The sequence below is a fragment of the Ambystoma mexicanum genome, chromosome 5p, assembly GCF_040938575.1.
Source record: "Ambystoma mexicanum isolate Mex_15411 chromosome 5p, UKY_AmexF1_1, whole genome shotgun sequence".
NCBI lineage: Eukaryota > Metazoa > Chordata > Amphibia > Caudata > Ambystomatidae > Ambystoma > Ambystoma mexicanum.
This window is the reverse complement of record NC_090930.1, coordinates 547,141,770-547,162,121: the sequence shown is the minus strand read 5'-3', so window position 1 is coordinate 547,162,121 and position 20,352 is coordinate 547,141,770. Positions and strand designations below refer to the sequence as shown.

The window sequence follows — 20,352 nt, the reverse complement described above, 5'->3', positions numbered from 1 at the left end:
CTTCATGGTGGGGATACAGAGGCCTACGGTTGGCCGGCATCCACAAAACACTAGCAGAGCCGGTCGCATACAGAGACCCGCCAGAATTTCTAATAATACACCTAGGGGGCCATGACCTGGTTACCACAGGAAGGAGAAACTTATTCGAGGAAATTTGCTCCTCCCTAGCGGGCATTTCACACGACTGGAGAGAAACAGAAATATACTTCTCAGCCATCCTACTCAGAAAGAAATGGCGGGGGGCCAACTGTTACAAATCAGTAGACATTTCTAGAAGAAAACTAAACAGGGGGCTAGAGAAATTCTGTACAGCAAGAGGCCTTGGCTTCATAAAGGATCCGGCCATTACCCTGGGTGACCCGGATGTTTTTCTCAAGGACGGCACTCATTTATCAAACCAGGGCATGGACATTTCTGCAACCCTAGCCTCCAGGGGGTGTCACTAGGAGATACTTTCGGGGGAACACGGTCAGCCGGCAACCTGCCCATGTGTGGCGGCATGGGCCAGAGGGGGTAACCTCAGGACCTGGTGCCCAAAAGTATGATACTATTATGATATGTGATTATTGTTAACTCCATAACCATATCTGCACAATAAAATCCTACAGCCTTTTATTGCCAACACTTGACAATTTGTGTGAGCCAAATTATTTCGGGTGAGGGTAAGGGGTCAGCCAACACAAGTGCATGCATATGGGTTCAGCAGTTATCCGCAGAACTTTCCTATGCCACCTGGACATTAAAGCTCACATTTTACTGCTCTGCACTTCACACCTGCAGTGCTGTACCTCTGCTTAACTGGTGCTTCCGTGTACACTTCTTTACATTACCCTGATCATGGTAGGAACTTACACTGGCGGCAAAGTCGGGATGCCCTCTCCAGGGGCCTGGGGTCTTCTCACCACTAGCGTACCAGTGCCCAAGGCAGCCCATTTCCAGGTTCCTGGCAGCCCCATCCAGCCCGAGGTCTGTAGAACCCAGGGTGCTAATTAGCAGCTGACCTCAGTGCATCTTGTGTGGAGCCATCGTGGTTTCACCGCTGCTGGTCCTTTGGGCATTTCAATAAATACACATGTGCACACACACACTGGTGCATTTGCACACAAGTATATTGGCATTCTAAAATAACTGTCGCCCCATTGTAAGAAATGTTTGCGGTAGTTAATTGTTGCACTGGATGAATTGTTCCCTAGTAAAAGGAATGCCCCACTATATTTTGCTCATGAGAATCCTAGATTAATTGTCTGCCCATGGAATAAATAGTTTGACCCAACACTAACACTCTCTTCTTCGAGCCCAAATACACAATATGCAGACCAACTAACACACTTGCATATTTAAAATCCCCCTTATAGTTTTCAAACAAAAGTACCTCACTTCTCTACAGACAGCTTGCATACAACCTTAATGGCCAATGAACCTTGGTACCTTGGGCACATGAGGCTTCCAAACGGATGCAAATACCTCTATGACAGTGGCGGGCAAGCCACGCCCTCTCACCCCCGGTGCCCAGGCCTGCAGTTCCCATCAGCTGCAGCCAGCATAGTCAATGATGGGGGATAACGTGAGTCTCAGTTTGGAGCGTCTGGGAGGCCGCGGTGTGCTCACCAATGCTCTTTGCCCTCTGCAGCAACCAGATAGAAACAGACCCTCAAAGAGAACCCTTGTACATTCAAACTGCATGCAACACAGGAGCAGAGTTATCTTGTGTTTTCTCTCTAACCCACCCGCTCTCTTTCATGTGCACCAGGGGGCCTGAACCCCATGCAAATGGCAGCAGTGCATGGCATACATCCCAGTAACATAACATCACGTGTGTATACTTTGTATATTAACTAAAAGGTGGGTGTAAATGGGCAGTTTGATGATGAATACACAGGATATCATTCAATATGGCAGCTGCCTGTCTTTTTGACTATTTAGGAAAACACGCCACTTGGTAAGAGATTAACTTTCTACTCAGGAGGGGCGTCTCCAGGCAATTCAAGAAGGGGTCCTTGGAAGTAGATATTTACTGGAGCACACCAGTTACTGTCACAAATGTGTTTTTGCACCACAGTCTCCTGCCACTAGAAGGCTGCAAAAGATAATTCTGCTTTGTCACCAACTTGGCCCGAAAGCACCACATAACTTGTGGATGTTAAAACTGGGTTTGGGCGCTGCACACTTGACGATGTGGCAGTGATACAACACATGCAGACTTCTGGATTATTCATCGTGGACCCGTGTACAGTACAGACCCATTACGAAAACACAAAGGCCTGCCTCTTTTACTTCACAGGCTTTATTTTTCAGTTCTGTTCTCAGACGTCATCGCTGGGAAAGATGAGTGCGACTTCAATGATGGATCTTTGAACTTTAAGCTCACTCTTTGGGTGAAGCACTCCACTGCCACAAAGAAGGTAACCTTCATTGACCCTGGGAATACACCAGTGAGCACGGACAGAGAGATAGATCCAAAGTCCAGCTAGCATCCGTGTGGCTGCTCTCAGAGGTCTGCCTGCCTGCCTGCCTGCCTGCCTGCCTGGAGGGCGAACCCGGGGACTTGCGAGCGAGACGGCAGAGCGCCAGCCGTTGCTGATTCCTAACCTCGCGTGCAAGCTTGTAGAGCTCACTTGAGCAAGCATGGCTTCCAGAGGGACCGCTCAGCTATGCTGCAGTCTATTGCCAATTGTCATCCTCATGGGTAAGTGCTTAGGTGTGATCACGTTCTGCAGAATCATGCCTTAGATTACTGTCTGCTAACAGGAGTTCACTGATTGTTCTTTCATGTTGCACAAGCTACTGAGTCTAGGTGACCCTGATTGCTGTTTTCATAGCATTCTTAGCATATTTTATTTAATATATTTCCTAGTAGCTTCTGATTGTTTTTTCTCTCTTCATAATTAGCAGGTTGGCTTTCCAATCAAAGTTCTAAATGTCTCCTGATAACTTAGCATATAAGAAATCTTATAATACATATGATGTTATCATTATTGTTATGCCTCCAAGGGGTATTTGATGTTTAAACCTTTGACCTCATCCATGGACCTCACACACTTGACTCCATCACCGTGTGCGTGTGTGTTGGTATATACACATATATATTATCGATTTGCTGTAGCAACACAATAGTTAAGGTGACATGAAACTTTACATCTGTAACTTTTGACCTGTATTGCAAAATTCACCAAATTAGACAAAAAAATGGGTTGGTCTCATCCTGATACACATGTAAAATTTGGTGAACTTTCATGTTCACTGTTGGTTAAAAAACATCCAATGGGCCTCATTGGAAGTTTGGTGGTGCGGTAAAAAAGTGGTAGTAATTCAATTACACCACTTTCTTTGAGGTAATGGAATTGCTGCTGTATTCACTGCATCACCAAACTACGAGTTTGGCCTTGAAATGAAGGATTTAACTCCAACTAATGCAAATCGATAGCTGGAGATAAATCCCCCACATTAACGCTAAAAATCTGCGGATTTACTGCAGCAGAATTCGACTTGCGGTAAATCTGCCAAAGTCCCTAAGGAGCCCTATGGCCTCCACTAATGAGGACAACATGTTATATCACCCCTTGAAATCTGCTGGTAAAACCATGTAGCCAATTTTGACAGTAATTGGACGGATTTAGACTCAAATTACAGCCAAACTCGGAATGAGTCAGAATGTGTGATAAAATTTCGATTTTTCCTCTGCTCCAACAAAGCACCCTGTTCAGATAAGTATCTCAACATTTTCAGCCTTGACTTCCAGGATTATAGCCTACACCTAGCCCTAAATCAGAGATTGGGAAAACTGGAAACCTTTCAAAAATCGGATCAGTCCAACTCGAGGAATTCACTTTGTATAAAATGTATATATAATTCAGACCTCTTTATTAGGTCTAGAATACAGAGGGATTTGAGAGTCTACAGATTATGCATGTGCATTGGCACACAAACGCGCGCGGGCACACAGATGAGAAATACCAACAATCCAATAATCTGAGAGCTAAATAAGCATGGAGAATATGTTTGAAATGACTATATAAGCACACACTACCCACACGCAGACCACACACACAGACAGGCACACACACACACACACACAAACCATAATATGCTCAGAATATGTGTTTGCGCATACAAGACATTCCAAGTAACCAAATCCACTGTACTTGACTATGCATGCCAAACACAATCTCTGTCCCCCCCCCACACACACACACAAACACAGATAGCGGCCCTCAGAAATCTCATCCTCCCATGGACCATGCAGACACACATTGAATACGCTCAGAACATAAGTAAGCAAAATAAACACACTTGTAGTAAGGAAGCATGGACAATATGCTTGGAATGAATATGCATGCACACCCCCACACACAAAAGCATACCCCCACAAGTATACAAAATACACACCGCCACACAGTTACAAATAATGCACTCGGAATATAAGTAATCACAATGCACACACATGTGCAGAATATAAGTGTACACAAACAATAGGCTCTAAATCTGCATGTGCAAAAACAACTGGCAATACACACATTCCAATAGTTTTGGAATGTGTGGAAGCACAGCCAGTGTGCTTTTGGAAAATGCATTCACACAAAGAATATGCTCAGAATGAGTGTACATGCACACAACCGACACACAAATACGCAAATACATACATGCAACAAAGTCACCTAAACGCGCACATCCACAAAACACACACAAGCCACCACCTCCCCACCCCCACACACATGCATACATTTAAAACACGTATGAAAAGTGGAGGGGACTCACAAAATGAGCAACGCACACACCAACACTCCTACAAACACACGCACAGTGAGGAACATAGGAGCTCATTTTGAACCCGGCGTACCGGAAATGAAATGTGTAGAAAGAAGCCTTGCTTAAGGCTTTTATGCATCTGGTTTATGGTACTCCATATTTTTCTGCATTTGTATGGTGGAGAGGAGGGGCGGAATGTGACTTACGTTTTTATTTATTTATATATGTTTCATTTATGTTTATTTATACAGCGCCAAAGCCCGCAGGCATCAGGGCGCACACAAACACAAGGACCTTGTGAGACAGGACAACAAAGTTAATAAAAAGTTCAGCCTCCCTTCCAATCTGTCATACAAATCCTCCATCATTTGTGCCAGCATTCATTTCCATGCCAGTGCAAATTGTGGGGATCCCCATGGAGCCTGCAAGTTTTTTGCACCAGCAAAAAAAGGGGACAAAATAGGAGAAGTGCCAGGGGGAGGAGGGAGAGGAGAGCGCAGTAGGGCAAGCCCTAAGTAAGTGCAGTTGGATGCCGACTCTGGGTAAGTGCACAAGAGGCAGGGGACTGAAGGGTTGCAGACACAGTCCCTAAGTGCGAGGTAAGCCCTGGGGCAGTGCATGGGCTACTGCTCACATAGTAGTCTGGTGCCCATAATGTTCAGAGGGCAGCCAGACAACCAGTTAGCGCAGCAGACAAGTATGTCAGCAGGGGATAGAGAGAGAAAGCAGAGGCAAACAGGAAGGTCTTGAGTTGCTTCCGGAACCTGAGGTGGTCCTGCTCAAGTTTGAGAGAGGCAGTGAGGCTGTTCCAGTGGGAGGCACCGGCCAAGGAGAGAGATCTACCACCCACTGCCTGCATGGAGAAGCACCTGACCCTCAGAGAGTTGGAGGTGGATGAGTGAAGGGGCTCTAGAAGGAAAGAGTTTAGGAAGAAAAAGTTGGATGTAGTGTGGCGCCCCGGCCCTAGAAAGCCTTGTGGACAATGCAGAAGGTCTTGAACTTGATCCTTGTAGCCAACAGGAGCCAGTGGAGAGAGTTCAGGGCTGGAGACATATGATCCCTGGGCCTGAGGCCAAGAACAAGTGCTGTTCTGGATTATTTGCAGGGGACAAACAGTAGAGGCAGGTAGATTTGGAATGAGGCTGTTGCAGTAGTCCAGCCTAGAGAGAACCAAGGCTCTAGAGACAGTGACGTTTTAGGGGAAAGTAGAAAAGGCAGAATACCTCTGAGGAGGTGCATGCAGCTGGTAGTGGGACTTCTTAGAGATGTCCGAGATGTGGGGAGAGAAGGAGAGGGTGGAGCTGAAGATCAAGATCTTATTTGGAGGAAATGAGCAAGCAATTTGTTTGGATAATGAATTGTGGACCTTAGACATGGTTCACATGATTTACTTTCGTATATTATCAGTTTTAATAGGTTTGTGATTTAGACTAGTTTGTAGAAGAGCAGGTAGACACATACATCCTAACTCCCGCCTTCTCACCGCCGTCATACTGGAACACCAGCAGAAGAGTTGCATGTGGGACCCCTGTGTTGCCCCTATGCCGCATCGAATGTATGAAGGACGTTATTCACTCAGACAACCATACCGAATGTACCCACACGTTGAGAGAGTGGAGGGATGTCTGCACGCACCATTAGACATCATGGAGCACTAAATGACATCTGACATGGGTAGAGTGAAGTCATGAAGAAGATATACTAGAATTTGCTGAAACAATATGAAAATATTTAAGAATGACGTTGTAACTGAAGTGACAAGAGAAACATGCACGACATGATAAAGTAATCATGTATGTAAAAGAAGATGAAGTAACTTGTGGATCAATAAGTGTAAATATGCAGCAATGCAAGGTAGATGAAACATATAGAAGCTTGCTGTAGAGGAATATATAACCTGGCTAGGACGGCCATCACTGGAAAATGGATGCCGGCTCGTGCGAAGATCCATTCTAACTACCTCAGAAACAGATCAGGGCTGAAGAGTCAGGAGATCCTGAAAAACAGTTTCATGCGCAAACAAAGAGGATTCTATGTTGGCCTAGTATCAAGTATACTATTTCAAGAAATTACTGCAGAGTACAAAGGGAGGCAGACAGATAACGTCATGATTGTGAGACACATTTCTCTTAGATTAACGAAGATGAAAACATATCCAAGAGCCAAGTATTGGACAATTAACAGTGAATAAAGCTCACACAAGATGGAGTGAGCAAGTCTGTAGCGGCCAAGGGAGAAGCAATATCACCTAGCTAAATTGAATCAAGTAGCAGTAAATAAGAGACATTTGCTGTCTCCTCACATGTGATGCAGAAGACAAAAACAAGGGCTATTCGTTAGGCTGTGGTTGAAGGTAAATGATGTGCTCATACTCTCTTGAATGTCCTCTAACAGAGATCAACGGCAAGGTCAGCTACAAAAAGGAAACCATGGCTTATGGTCAAACTGATGAGAGATGATGGCCTAATTGGGAAAGAGGAGAGTAATCTGACATGACTCAAGCACCTCGGGTTCGATTTCCTTACGGGCTACTAGCGAGCCGAAAGTCCAAGGTTGGTTGGGATGCCAACCAATCTGTGGCTCTATGGGGCAACCTGCTATACAATGTTGCATAGACCAATACACTGCCATTTTGTCTGCAATATTCAGTATTATATGCACTTAGAGGTAGTTTGAGGTGTGTCTTACAGATAAGAGACCGCCAATGAAGTACTAACTTGTAAACATTCTATAAGTAGATATGTTCCTCTAACCAATCTCTCCCCCCAGTAGGTTTTACAGTATGCCATGTAGAAGGACATTATAGATGACGCATATTGGGGTATAAGACCTCTGTGTAATCAAGTTTGTTTGTGTGAGTGCAAATGTCAGTCTGAGTTTGTCAGTGTACCCTGCTTTATTAAAATAAGAATAAGGTAGTACTTCCCCATATTCTTTGATTCAGTTTGGTTATTTGGTCTGAGATCTTTATAAGTAATTCCATCTAGCACAAGAGACGCTTCAAGGTCCTAGAGCACAGTTTGGCCTATGGAGAAACGTACCTCTCTATTACACTGAAAAGGTCATTAAAGATATAGATTGGCCCAAGCAGTGAACCCACCACCAAATTGCACTGAATTTATTGAGTTAGTGGTTCAGTTAGGTAATTGCTTCACTGATGGAAAAAGGGACCAGAGTAAGGCCAACTATTATTATCGATGCACCACGAGTTCATATCATGCTGTGTGTACTTGACTGAGTGGATAGAACTCTACTCTCTATTTCACAGGTTTGTTATAAAAAATGTTACCTCTGTCCCCCAGGATGCAAAGACCTTGTTTGAGTACACAACAAAGTGAAGATATGTTTAAAAGTGTTGCAGGGATTGCCTTTGGCATATCAGTAATCTCAGGACTCATTTTGGAAAGAACATTTTCCATATGAAATGGTACAAAAGTTCAGAAAATCGATAAATCTTTTCTTGTCCGATGACAAATATTATTGATGCATTACACTCCATCATAAGACTTTAAGTGGGGTTTATTCGCAAACCAATAGATTTTAGCCCTCTGGCAAGAAGATGAGTTAATTTTCACCATAGAGGGTGTAAGCACATAACATAATGACAAGCTAAATAAGCCAATTCATGAAATAAGAATGATCAATAACTAGGATATCAGTTGATTTGAACAATAAAAAATGAAAGAATTGTTCTGAAAGCAACTGAAGCAATTGTTCTGTTTATACAACAAGTTAATTGATACTTTATGAATTTGTCTGGATAAAGACTGGATGGTCAAAACACGTGTTGGCAGCAACTACACATTGGTGAGCAGCACCATTTGATTATTATGCACCAATATCAATTGTCAAAGGACAATAAAGAATTAATCGTTTTTCTGAAATACTATTGCAGCATTTCCTCTGGAAAAACATTTGTGTGCAGCAATACACACACCCTATTAAATAACTTTGATATGTAATGGCAATTGCAGTGTGCCATTGACTTGTCTACAGTTGCAGCTTTAGGATTAATAGTGAAGTCTCATATGTTGATGTTGTGTTATGGGGTGCAGAACTAGCTCAGGGCACTGCTTCCTCACCATTTGTCCAAAGACACTGATACAACCTTGCCCTTAGCCCTGAAAGATAAATAGATTCATTAGTCAGGCTTATACATCCTAATAGATCTCGAAAAATGAACACTTGTTCATGTATCTCGATGAACAACTCATTAACAGACCATCAAACACATCAGTTGCCTCTCCTTTATTTTTTGTTTCTGGAAAGGAAGGGGATTTAAGAACCTACATAAATTACAGGACTTTAAACAGAATAACTATGAAGCTCCATACCGACTACCACTCATCCCTGTCTAATAGGATCAAGTCATGGAGGAAAGTATTTACACTTAGTTAGACCGACAAGGAGCGTACCATTTTATCTGAATAAAGGCAGGCAATAAGCAATGTGGCATTCTGAGGCTGCTGACACCATATATTGTGTCAAGCAGGGTGGTGTGTGGGCAGGCCATGGCTAGCGCACTCTAGCAGGCCTACTTTCTCTGTCTCACTTGGTTCGTTATGAAGTTGTGATCCATATCGGATGATTCCTAAGCCTGTCATTTTGCACTCTGAATGTGAAGTGGTGTAGCATATGGCACTATGTTGTTTAACTGCATTTCTTTCACAATTTAGCATGTGGCCATGTGTTGCTTCTAATCTGTTTCTGTGCACGTCAGCAGGGTGTTCATGCTTGGGGTGAGGTTGAGGATTTTACAAGTGAACTGCGGACCTTTACATGATCAGTAATGCTGGTTTCTGTGCATGTTGCATTATGAGATTGTGGAGTACAAACAATATGGTATTCATGCAATTCTTGTAATTCTTTTTTTTTAATATCATCTTACTATTCTACAATGTAGTTCCGTGGGAATGGATACAGAAGGATGATGTGCCACCTTTTGCTTTCCCACTCCATTTCCTCCCAGCACGGTGGCATGGACCTACTTGTTTAGGCCAATGAGGCAATAGTGTTGGCAGGGATTTGAGGGGTTTCCTAAACACATTTAACTTGGTGGACAATGGTGACTCGATGGCTATTTGATGTTAAACTCGATTTCAGCACTCATACAGGGTATCTAACGATAAGGCGAGGTAATTAGTGTTTTAGACCACCATGGCCTGGCATGTCTTAGGCTTACTTCACACAAAACATTGCATGCTGGCACAATTGAGGATTGTTCTGCAGTGATGATGGGCATGTGCATGTCCTTTACAATGGACACATCACTGATGTGGGTGTTGACATGCACCAGTATTTGCCCATGTAGAGGTGAATGGTAAAGCTACCCGGTGTGGGATGGAGACTGAGGTCTGTGGGGTGAAATGGAGCCAAACGTAGTGGCAAAGGGGAAGAGTGGAGAAAGTTATAGAGTAAAAATTGATGACACAGTACAGACTTCATGCACAACATTTGGACCAGTAAAAATATAATGGCGAGAGATGTTCATCATTCGGATAAAGGTATAGTTCTCAGGGATTCCAACATATTAATATGTGCTCAACAGAAGCGACGAGAGCTTGTGGGATTATTACACAGCCCATTGAAAGTGTGATGGTGGCATTGCGTGAGATATGCTGGCTTTAGAGGAGTGCTCAGCCGTTAGTAGGAATAGTGGGGCTGCTGTAGGCTAAACTTCCAACAACCAGAGAAATAAATAACAACCCTCAAGGAAAAAAGTCTCAGTGCACCCTTTTGTAAGAAGAACAAGAGCTTTATTTGTATACCAAAATAAAATGGTGACATGGTATTATAAGTCCTCTGCCACAGAGCTCTCTTTTTCAAAGCAAACAAAATTGCCATTTTTGGTGCACGCGATATAGTGTTCACTGCCCTCCGTCATTGGCTACCACATATATACATACTTCTGATTACATATGGTCCCCCAGTTCATTGGCCACATCCTCTTTGACTCCAACTTCTTCACACTTGTGTTTCGTGCTCTTCACCTTGGGTTGCTGCTAGGTGATCGGTTAAGCTACTGAAATCACTGCCCTGCCCTTAGGCCTAATCACGTGATGTGCACATGGACGTCAACATGAGCTCAGTGGATACCTTTGAGGTCAGTCGGCTCCTTTTGGATAAAGCAACTCTTCTCTCATCCCAGACACACAGGCGCCCCTACCATGCCTCCCATCGCAATCTTGTGTGGCATCACCCTTTGCTCTCCCTGGTACAAATCACAGGTCCAGTTGTCCTCTGCACCCCCTTATTAGCTATTCCTTCCAGGGGCAGGCCTGGTTTTCCTGCAGATCCCACTAATCAGTCTAATTTGTGAAGGATTTAGGTGGTTTGCTCTCAGACATCTGATAGCCCAAATGGGATGGCCATTATGCCGGGGTGCTGGTGTCCTAAATCTCGACTTGTGTTTTGGCAGCTCAAGACCTCTGCCCTGGCTCCCAAGGATCTTGTCCTTCACGACCGGCCACAGCCCTACTATTAGGCCCTTCACATTCCTTTCTAATTCCGAAAGGAATATTCAAGCACACTTCCTCATTGTTCTGTGTTCCCAACATGGCCTGCTAGGACCCAGGTCTTACTCCATATGTGGTGACAGCCTACATGTCTGGTCGTTGGGTGCGATGTGTGCACTCAGTATATCTAACTAGCACTCTTTAGTTTACCTCAAAACCTATCTAATTTTCCTACAATCAATACAGCCCGCAATACTCGCCTATACCCACAAAACTCCCTCCACCCTCCTGTACTCACCCATGTTTGTTTCCTGTGTATTCGTATATTTTCTGCAGTCTAAATCATTTGGGAGGGGCTGGAATCTGAACATGTATCCCAACACTGCTTGGAAGATGATCATGTTGGATCCCCTCCTGGTGATTGCTAGAGGGTATCTGGGAATGCTGCAGCCACAGGCGCAGGTGTCAAAGCCATGTCTTGGCTGTGTGCAGAATGAATGCAGGCAGGCATTATGCCAGATTCAGGCAATGAGGAACTCCGACACCCTGAGACATACCAGATGCATCTTCTGTATTGATTTGGTAGGTAAATCACTAGAATGTTATAGGAGGGGATAGCATAAAAGGTAAGGTTGTGAAATAGCAGGGTACCTGGTTAACATGAGATACATTATGTCAACAATCTTGGAGGGATACAGTCCATTTTGAGCCCTGTATGCTGAGGTGTTGTTGCATCTTTTCCACACTATTTGCTCCTACTGGCACTATCTAGATGTATTGAAGGGATGTCCAAAGGATCAGGAGTGCACACACACACACCTACAGCCATGTATTGTCAAGAATGGACAGGTGTTACACATTAGATTGTGGGGCAAAAGAATGGCTACTCTTTCATGAGTGTAGGTTGTGGTCTGTGCCTCGATTTGGGGCAAGGGGCATGGACTGGACTACCTGATAGTACATGGTAATGCCTGGTAGAACATGAGGTCTGCTGGATGAATTGTGGGTATGGTAATGGTAGTGAGGGCACCTGCATTCCTCTTGGCCTGAGTCGGGGCTCCTCTGGAAGTTGTTCTGAATAATACTGGTTAAAAAGCATGTGCATGGTAATTGGAGAGATGGGCCATTGGTGTGCCAATATATATGTGGGTGGTATATATGTTGGCGCATTAGGGTTTACTGGAGTTGTCAATTTAAAGTTACAATTTGTAGGGTAATTCATGGCTTTTGTACTGCATACATGCAGTGTACTCACCGTCAAACCCAGTTACCAGTCATCCAATTTCCTCTACACCACTGAGGGTGATGACTCACATGGTCTGCTGTCCCTATGACGGCAGCTCATTTGGTGCTTCACCTCCTCCTGTGACCAGACACTCCATCTGTTGGACTGCAACCAGCTTCTGCACACACCTTCACAGGTCCTGCCAGCACGTCTGTACCTGGAACATGGTGCAACAGCATTCACCATGTTGAGGATGGGTTCCCAGATCCTGGGGGCGCAGCAGTTAAAGGGGTGTAGTCAAAGAGTAATGGGGCTGAGGCAAACTAGTGGGGTTCAGAGGGGCAGAGGGGGTCAGTTGAAGTCAGGAGGATCACAGGGGCATGGGTAGGCGGTTGTAGGTAGGAGTGAAACAGGGGCCAAGGTGGGGGCAATTTTAGGGGTGGTGACGGGTCAGGGGGGCAAATGCAGGCTAGTACAGGTGCTCAGGGGCAATGGGGACAGTTTCATACACAGGGGGGTCAAAGAGGCGTTGGGGCACAGTTGTACTCAAGAGGTCACAGAAGCCAAGGTGGGCATATGCAGGATAGTGTAGGGTAACATGGTCCAGGGGAGAAGACACAGGCTTTGGGGTCACTGAGGATGGTGAAGGTGCAGCAGGGATGTGTTTTTTTCTTTTTTGGTAGGACACCAAATGGGCTGTTGGTGACGGGTTGTGTTCAAGGCGCTGGGGGTTTCTGGGTGCAATGCTGCTGCCGTTTGTCTGGCGTCTGCTCTGCCTTCCGGATTGTGCTTTCCATTTCGGCAGGCCTGGAAGAAGTTACAATACGTTGTTGTGTCTTTGCAAGGTGTAAGAGCAAGATGGGAATATCTTTCCCTTGCGCCTTACACCATTACACAATGTGACAAGCACACCGCTCAAGAGAAAACCAGGGACATCATTTGGGGGTCAACAGGGGTCGAACCTGCGACCCCTGAGGTATCCCTTGCTACCCTAAAAAAAAAGTTTTTTTGAAGCTCCTGGGCTGCGGCCAGTGCCATGTGGTGCTTTGTTTCTAGGGTGGGTGGCATTCTTTTGCAGCCTTCTTAAAAAAAAACAGGGGGTTCTACAAGTGTAACACTTTGAGCAGTGACCCTAAATAGGAATAACAAATAACTTATCTTTCTGGAATTCTATACAATAATCGCTAGACGCATTAAAGGTTTATTTCAGGCACACTTCAGGGGGTGAGTCACTGATTTACTGCCTCATCACGAGTTTGGCGCTAACCCTTAAATGCGGCAGTAACGCTATTACCGCCGCATTTAAGGGTCTGCCAAATCATGGGCTTGGCAGATTTACCCACAGCTCTGAGCTGAGGGCAAATCCGCTGCGATTTTGCTGATTTTCTGCGCTATTATCGCCAGCGGTAATACCACTGGCGGTAATATGCCGAACATTCCCAATTGGGGAATTCCCAAATGGGCCCAATGGGGAATGGGAACTTACCATTCCGCCAAACTGGGATACGGCGCTAATAGCGCTCAGGGGTTTGGCAGTAACGCTAATAGCCCCGGTATTACCAACCAACTCGTGATAAAGCCCTTAGTCTGTTCCTAAACACCGCAAATTCACAATGCAGACATAAACCTCCCAAAAGCATTTAGAATAGAATAAGCATTAATTTCAGAATATGTTTTTTCCTTTTCGCAAGTTGGAGTTATAGCGTGTTTTTTTTCTGCCGTTGTGTCTGCTATGATCCTCACAAGACATTCCATCTCACTGTCCTCGGTCACTTTACAAATTCCTTGTGCCTAAAAGCTTGTGTACACTGTAGAAATGTTTGACCATAGCACATAAAATGGCCCTTGATTTCATTGTACCACAATTAATGCTTTGTTGTAATGTGTCTATCTTTCCTATCTCCATTGCATGCTACTCGGGATGTTTGTTTGCATGTAGGCAGTAACAAGTGCCCAGAATACGAGATGCCGTGTGAGTGTGGTGCTTTCCTGTGCTACTCAAAATTCTTCAATACACAGTTATGAACCCTCCCAATGTTATGTTTTTTGTCAACCTCTGAAGCCTGAAAAGTAGATCCACGCAGGCTTGACAATGGCCAACTTTGCACCAGACCTGCACATGAACTGGCCTGCTATTAAATCTCAGTGATCAGTTTCTTGGTATCCACTACAGAGTGTAATTTGTTTTCTGACTTGCTCATCTTACTATAGCGGCTAAGATAACTATAGCCAGTAAGATAGCTCAAGGGGTTGAGCGTTTGTTGCTGCGATGTGTGTGTGATCCGCAGGTTCGAATCCCAGCAAAGCCAACACAGCCTTTCATCCTATTGAGATTGATAAATGAGTAGCAACCCAGGTTGGGTGATATTGTATGTATATTGTATGTGTATTATATTTGTTCTATATAAAGCGCTTAAGCGTAAGTGCTATATACTAACACATCCTTATCATTTGTCCTTGGACATCTGCTTGCATTCACATTAAGTTGGTAATATAGGCCTATACACACTGATATTACCGATACATGTGGTGATCCATTCTTGTATGAAATGTATATCACATTACAGTGATATTGTAACCATATTTTTTGTAGTGTACTTAGGAACAATGCTATGTGATGCCACTTCCTGTTTTGTCAAGGGATGAACGGTAGTGTTCCATCGCTTCCCGTGGTGTCACTTCGGGGGGGGGGGTCAAATGAGATCACTTCCTGTGATGTCATCAGAGTTCAAGGGCTGTGTGATGTTACTTCCACTACCCCAGGCATTTTGGTGAAATGACTTCCATGGAGAAAACGCTTCACAATGAATCATTAACACTGAGTGAGTCACGCTGCATTAATGGTGACATTTTACAAAGGGTGTTTAACAAGCTCTGTAAAAAGACCCTGTATCCATTTAAGGGGTTACAACATGTTCTCTGTTAACAACAAATAGTGAATGTTGTTGCTAAACGTAACAATAAAATTGCACCTTTTACAGCATGAATATATTAAGTTAAACATAATATATTGTAGAATGTTCTTTCAAAGAGCATGCATGGCTTTGTACAGATAACATGTTGTATACTTTGAATGGCTACACTATGTAGACGGCTGAAGTGTTGTGAAAGAGAAATGTTTCTCCATCCCCCATAGACCGATCTTATTGGGAGCTGACCCACTTTAAAAATAAGAAAGGAACGGACATATAGTTCATCCTTAAATCCAGGACGTTAAGTGGGCCAGGCTAACCAGGGCAGAGTCCTAGCAGTCTTCTAAAAGTTCTGACGAACAGGGTCTCTGCTGGCTTCCCCTGACTAACCCTAGAGGCATCATCACCTTCAGGCAGCCCTTTCCCTTAACAGAGCTGCATGGTTAAAAGGCTGTCTGTGGGGTCTGCACTTCTGATCAGGACGAAAAGGAGAAGCGCCAACCTCACAGGCAGCCCTTTAACCACACAACTTCAATTAAAGGGCTGCTTGAGGGGTGGGCACCCTCAGTTCAATAACAAAGGAGAGGTGTGGAACCCATTTCTTATTCCATTTGGTGCGCCCTCCCCTTTTGTTTCTTAATCACAGGCTCTGACCCCCGAGAGCAGCCATGCTTCCGGGGGTCAGAGCTTGTCATTCAGAAACATTAGGAGATGGGGCACATCAAAAAGAAGAATGATGGCAGTGCGCTAGGGTTTCTCCTTGGCTCCCACTGCCTGTTCATGTTGGACTTGGGAGCCAATCAATTTCAAGCATATCCCCTTTCTGCCCCCACCACCACTGAGGACATGCCCCCTTGTTAGAGCACCCCTCGATTTCTAGTCCCACTTAAAGCAATGACTATGTTTCTGAGGTTTATTGATGAGAGCTGCCGAAGCCACTCCTTCTAGATGCCACAATATGAGATATATTTGGGAAGTCACTTTCTGATCTAACAGAATTATATAATACACATGTTACCACTGTGTTTTTAGTGAACCTTACTAGTATCCGACAGCCCATTTGTTCAATTGATATATCCTTAGAAGAAAAACATACGTTTCTGAACCATTTAGTAATAATAGCTCATTTTTGATTAATTCACATAAGGTACCTGATTTGCCAGTTTTATACTTAGCCTGGAGATTTCTGCATGGCCTCCATATGTTCAAGTAGCTGGTGGGGTGTAGCCTTCATATGTTCTACTCGGCAAACCACTTCTAAGCCGAGGGATTAAATAGCTGATGATCTCATAAAAACTGTGTCTGATAAATGCCATTTGTATTATAACCGCATCTATCTTTCTCCTCCTTCTTTTCTAGGCGGTACTCTAGGGCTCTCAAAGTCTGGCGAAGAGATGAGAAACTGCAAATTAAATCCACCAGTAAGTTTCTTCTCCATTTTGCACACCCTGCACAATAGGGTGGATATGAAACTTTGAACATAACTTGTGTATGATATCCAAATCTGATCAGCAAAACTAAAGAATATGACATGTTTATTCATGTGAAATAACACATATTGAGTGAAATCTAACAATCTGAACATGACTTTTCAAACAGAATACATTTGCAAGCAAGGATTGGCAATGTGAAGAGTTTTTGTTTTGTGTAGGCCTTAGATCTGCATTTTCCAGGCCCTACCTCCCTGGTACTACCAGGCCATAAGTTGGCAAAGACTGGAACAAGTTGCTTGTACCTGGGTATATTATGTCAGTGCATATCACAAGTCTATCCAATGCAAGAGACAAACTGTTGGATTTCAAATTTTTGCAAGGAACAGATGCAAGGGCACACAACTACTTATACATCCAGTGGCTGAATGCACACTTGGGTAAGACAGATTTTTGCATCAGGAGCTGCTTTAGCTGGTTTACAGCTACAATTAAGCCCATACTTTCCAAAGGCTGCTCAGAAACCACAAAAGTACTCAAAGTGATCCGGGGGAGAAGGGTGTTTTTGTCAGGGAGGTCCATGTAGTGGCAGGTTTGGCCATAAAGACTAGCATGACTGTGGTCATTCAGTGGGTGGGTAAATAACCTATCAACACCCACCGGTTCTGTGTCCCTTCTCTCATTCCATCTCTCTCCTAATCGCACATGCCATGACAATAGTTTCAGTTTACAGGCAGCACTTGCAGCTCCAACTACTTGCCACAACTTAAAAAGAAATCATTAATACCATTTACGCATGGTATTCTCTGCATTTAATTATAGAAACATATGATCATTCATAGAAGTCGTCTTTTAGAGCCACTTGTGTCTATTTAAGAAAACTCACTGCATAACTCACATCTCAATAAAAAACTCAAGTTACTTGATCAATCGTTTATCATCTTTCATACATATTCTACAGATAGGTTTTTATGTTCCAGCAGATTAATATTTGTTCATCCTTTCCAGAAGGCTGTTTTTAGAACCCAGTTTTCCTCACCATGTGTTTCTTGGCATGTTATTTCTTACTTCTTCAAGATGGGTGTATTTGTTTTCTGTTACACCCATTCATTGGCTTGTTTTGCAGCCTCTGAGTCACATTTACCCATCGTCCCTTCTTTTTATGGTAGGTTTTATTGTTTTATTTCAGGCTCTACTTCTTAATTGATAAGCGAGGCAACTCCATTCGGGTTCCTTTCAAATTAGTTGTTTAAATATAGGCGAGGTCCTTTTAAGTAATTCCAATTATCTTTTCCGAATTCTTCCCAAACATCAGATGGAAAGTAATGGTGAATGGGTTTCATGTTCACATCTGCAATTTTATGTGGGCTGACAAAAGAAGGTAGCAATTTCACAAGGAAGATTTTAACGAGGCAGATAGCATTAGCGTGGGTATGACAGTTTAAAATACAATGTAAAATCCTCAAGTACATTGCTTCCATATATAACTACATTAAAACGTATTGCACTCAGAATGTAAGAAACAGCACCACGGGCTGTGCTCAGTGATTAGTCAAGACGCCCTGGTAAATAAGCAACTTCTTGTCCCTGCTGGTGTTCAGTGGGACGCTAAAACATTCCTGTTCTGGAACCCTCCATTAGGCACCCGACAAGTCCCATGAAGCACTGATTCTCAGCAATGCACTAGGATGTTCATTTTCACAAGCGTGTAAAATGGCGTGCTCATCGTGTTATGCTGATTTAGTGCCATTTTCAAAATGATTCGCGTTAAGGACATGAACCACCAAAGTCAAAACTCTGTTCTCTGAGTTTTCCTGCTTCACCTCCCACAGCAGGATTTTGATGCTGGTGAAGAGACGGGATTCCCTACAGACTCAACGTTCTTTTTAGCACATGCTAAAAGCAGTCAGAGTCCATCTGGGATCTACTGTAATGGCAGCCGCCATTAACAAACTTCTGTTGTGTGCACATGAGTGTGTAGCGGAGTTCAAATTGGATTCACTGCATGAGAGTACGTGTCATGCAGACGTGCAAACTGGGAAACTTTAATTGAGCGTGGAAGCCATCTTAGGATGCCATTGAGATATATGTATCTACAACACAAAGAATGGGGATTAGAGGAAGAAACCTCTACATGTGACATGCAACATGGTGGCCATTTTGTTTTATAGTCTACAGTAATACAAATGCAGTGCCCATTTCTAAACGGAGAGCAGTCCAATCTAGTGCCTTTGAAAGTGAGAAGAAATAACAGAGAGGGGAGACCAATTGTCGAGGGAGTGCAGGGTTAACTTTCCAGAAAGAATGTCATTAACAGTACACCCAACAGAAGCACTTCTGCCCATTAAAGGTGTACCAACAAGTCCATGAAATGATTGGAAACAGTACTTGTGCAATTATTTAAGCACAGTTGAGCATGAAGGCATTGGTGCCGAAAAGAAAACATATTTACTGTTACATGCACTAGGCCCTGAAGGGCAAAGAAGGCCATGGAAATCCCTCCTATCTCAGATAATCAAGGAGGAGGCGACATTTGGACATTCTTCAATCTGCAGGTCACTTTGTGGGATCACCAATCCTGAAACATAGATGTATACCAAAGAGAACACTCCACCCCAATTCCTGGGTAATTTCATATATGCTCTAGAGCCGCAGGCCTAATACCGATCCATTAGGACAGTCATCCCTCTCCTCATTCCTGTAACGTCCATGGTGTTTTTACACCCTTTGTTGTTTCCAACATGATTTTTCCCCTTGCATCAAAAGTACATGGTCACTTTAATTAATGGAACTACAGACACTGGTCCAGCTTCATCCTCCACCCATGTCAACAGTTTAGAGTACTTAGACCATGACTTTAAGCACTCGTCATTCACCTTCTTTACTCCTTGTACTGCTTCCTTTCTTAGTAGATGAGCTGCACAGGACATAATTCCATCTTCCCATCCATTATTGGTATGCACTCGCCCATAGATCATTAGCTGTGACTGTTGCCAGCATCCAGGCATTCCAGTCTTCTCTGTCATGTCAGAACAGTTCATGCTCTTCATTTCTTCAATGATCACCTCATCCATCCTGTCCTGCAGCAGGGTACAGAGGCATTCTGTCTATCCACCCAGGCTCTTTCTCCATTTGCGTTGTCTTGATATAATCATCCTGGTATGGAAACTACGGTCTTGATCTCCATCGCATTGTTGCCCAACTCCCTTGGAACTGTCCTGTGGTAGTACATTCTGCTAGAGGACTGAGGGACTTCACATCTTGCACTGGCATCTCTTTTGAAATGAAGGTTTTGACAGTATTCATGGCATATGGCATAGGGGATAAGAGTGCAGCCGTAGCAATTCTCATCAGATGCTCTCTCGCCCACATTTTTCATGTGCTGATAACTCATATTATTTCCCAGGTGATCTGCATTATCAAGATAGATATTTATCCCTGATTATCTTCTTCTGCATCCCTCAGATGTCGCTTAACATGCTCATAGAGATTAGAGGAATTATTATCATTTGTACTCGCACTGGGAAGAATCATAGACTAACTTTTTTTAATTCGATCAGCAGGAAAATTGTTTTTCAGAAATG

At 43.7% G+C, this 20,352-nt stretch overlaps 1 protein-coding gene across 1 annotated transcript in view; it reads left to right on the top strand.

Moving 5' to 3' along the window:
• Window positions 1-2,547: 2,547 nt before the first annotated feature.
• LOC138481079 (xaa-Pro aminopeptidase 2-like) overlaps window positions 2,548-20,352 on the top strand; it is a 450,117-nt gene continuing 432,312 nt past the window's right edge. Inside the window, exons 1-2 of the mRNA XM_069612975.1 lie at window positions 2,548-2,686; window positions 16,698-16,759. Of these exons, the coding sequence (XP_069469076.1) occupies window positions 2,626-2,686; window positions 16,698-16,759 (123 nt within the window). The 5' untranslated portion in view covers window positions 2,548-2,625. The remainder of the gene's footprint in view (window positions 2,687-16,697; window positions 16,760-20,352) is intronic.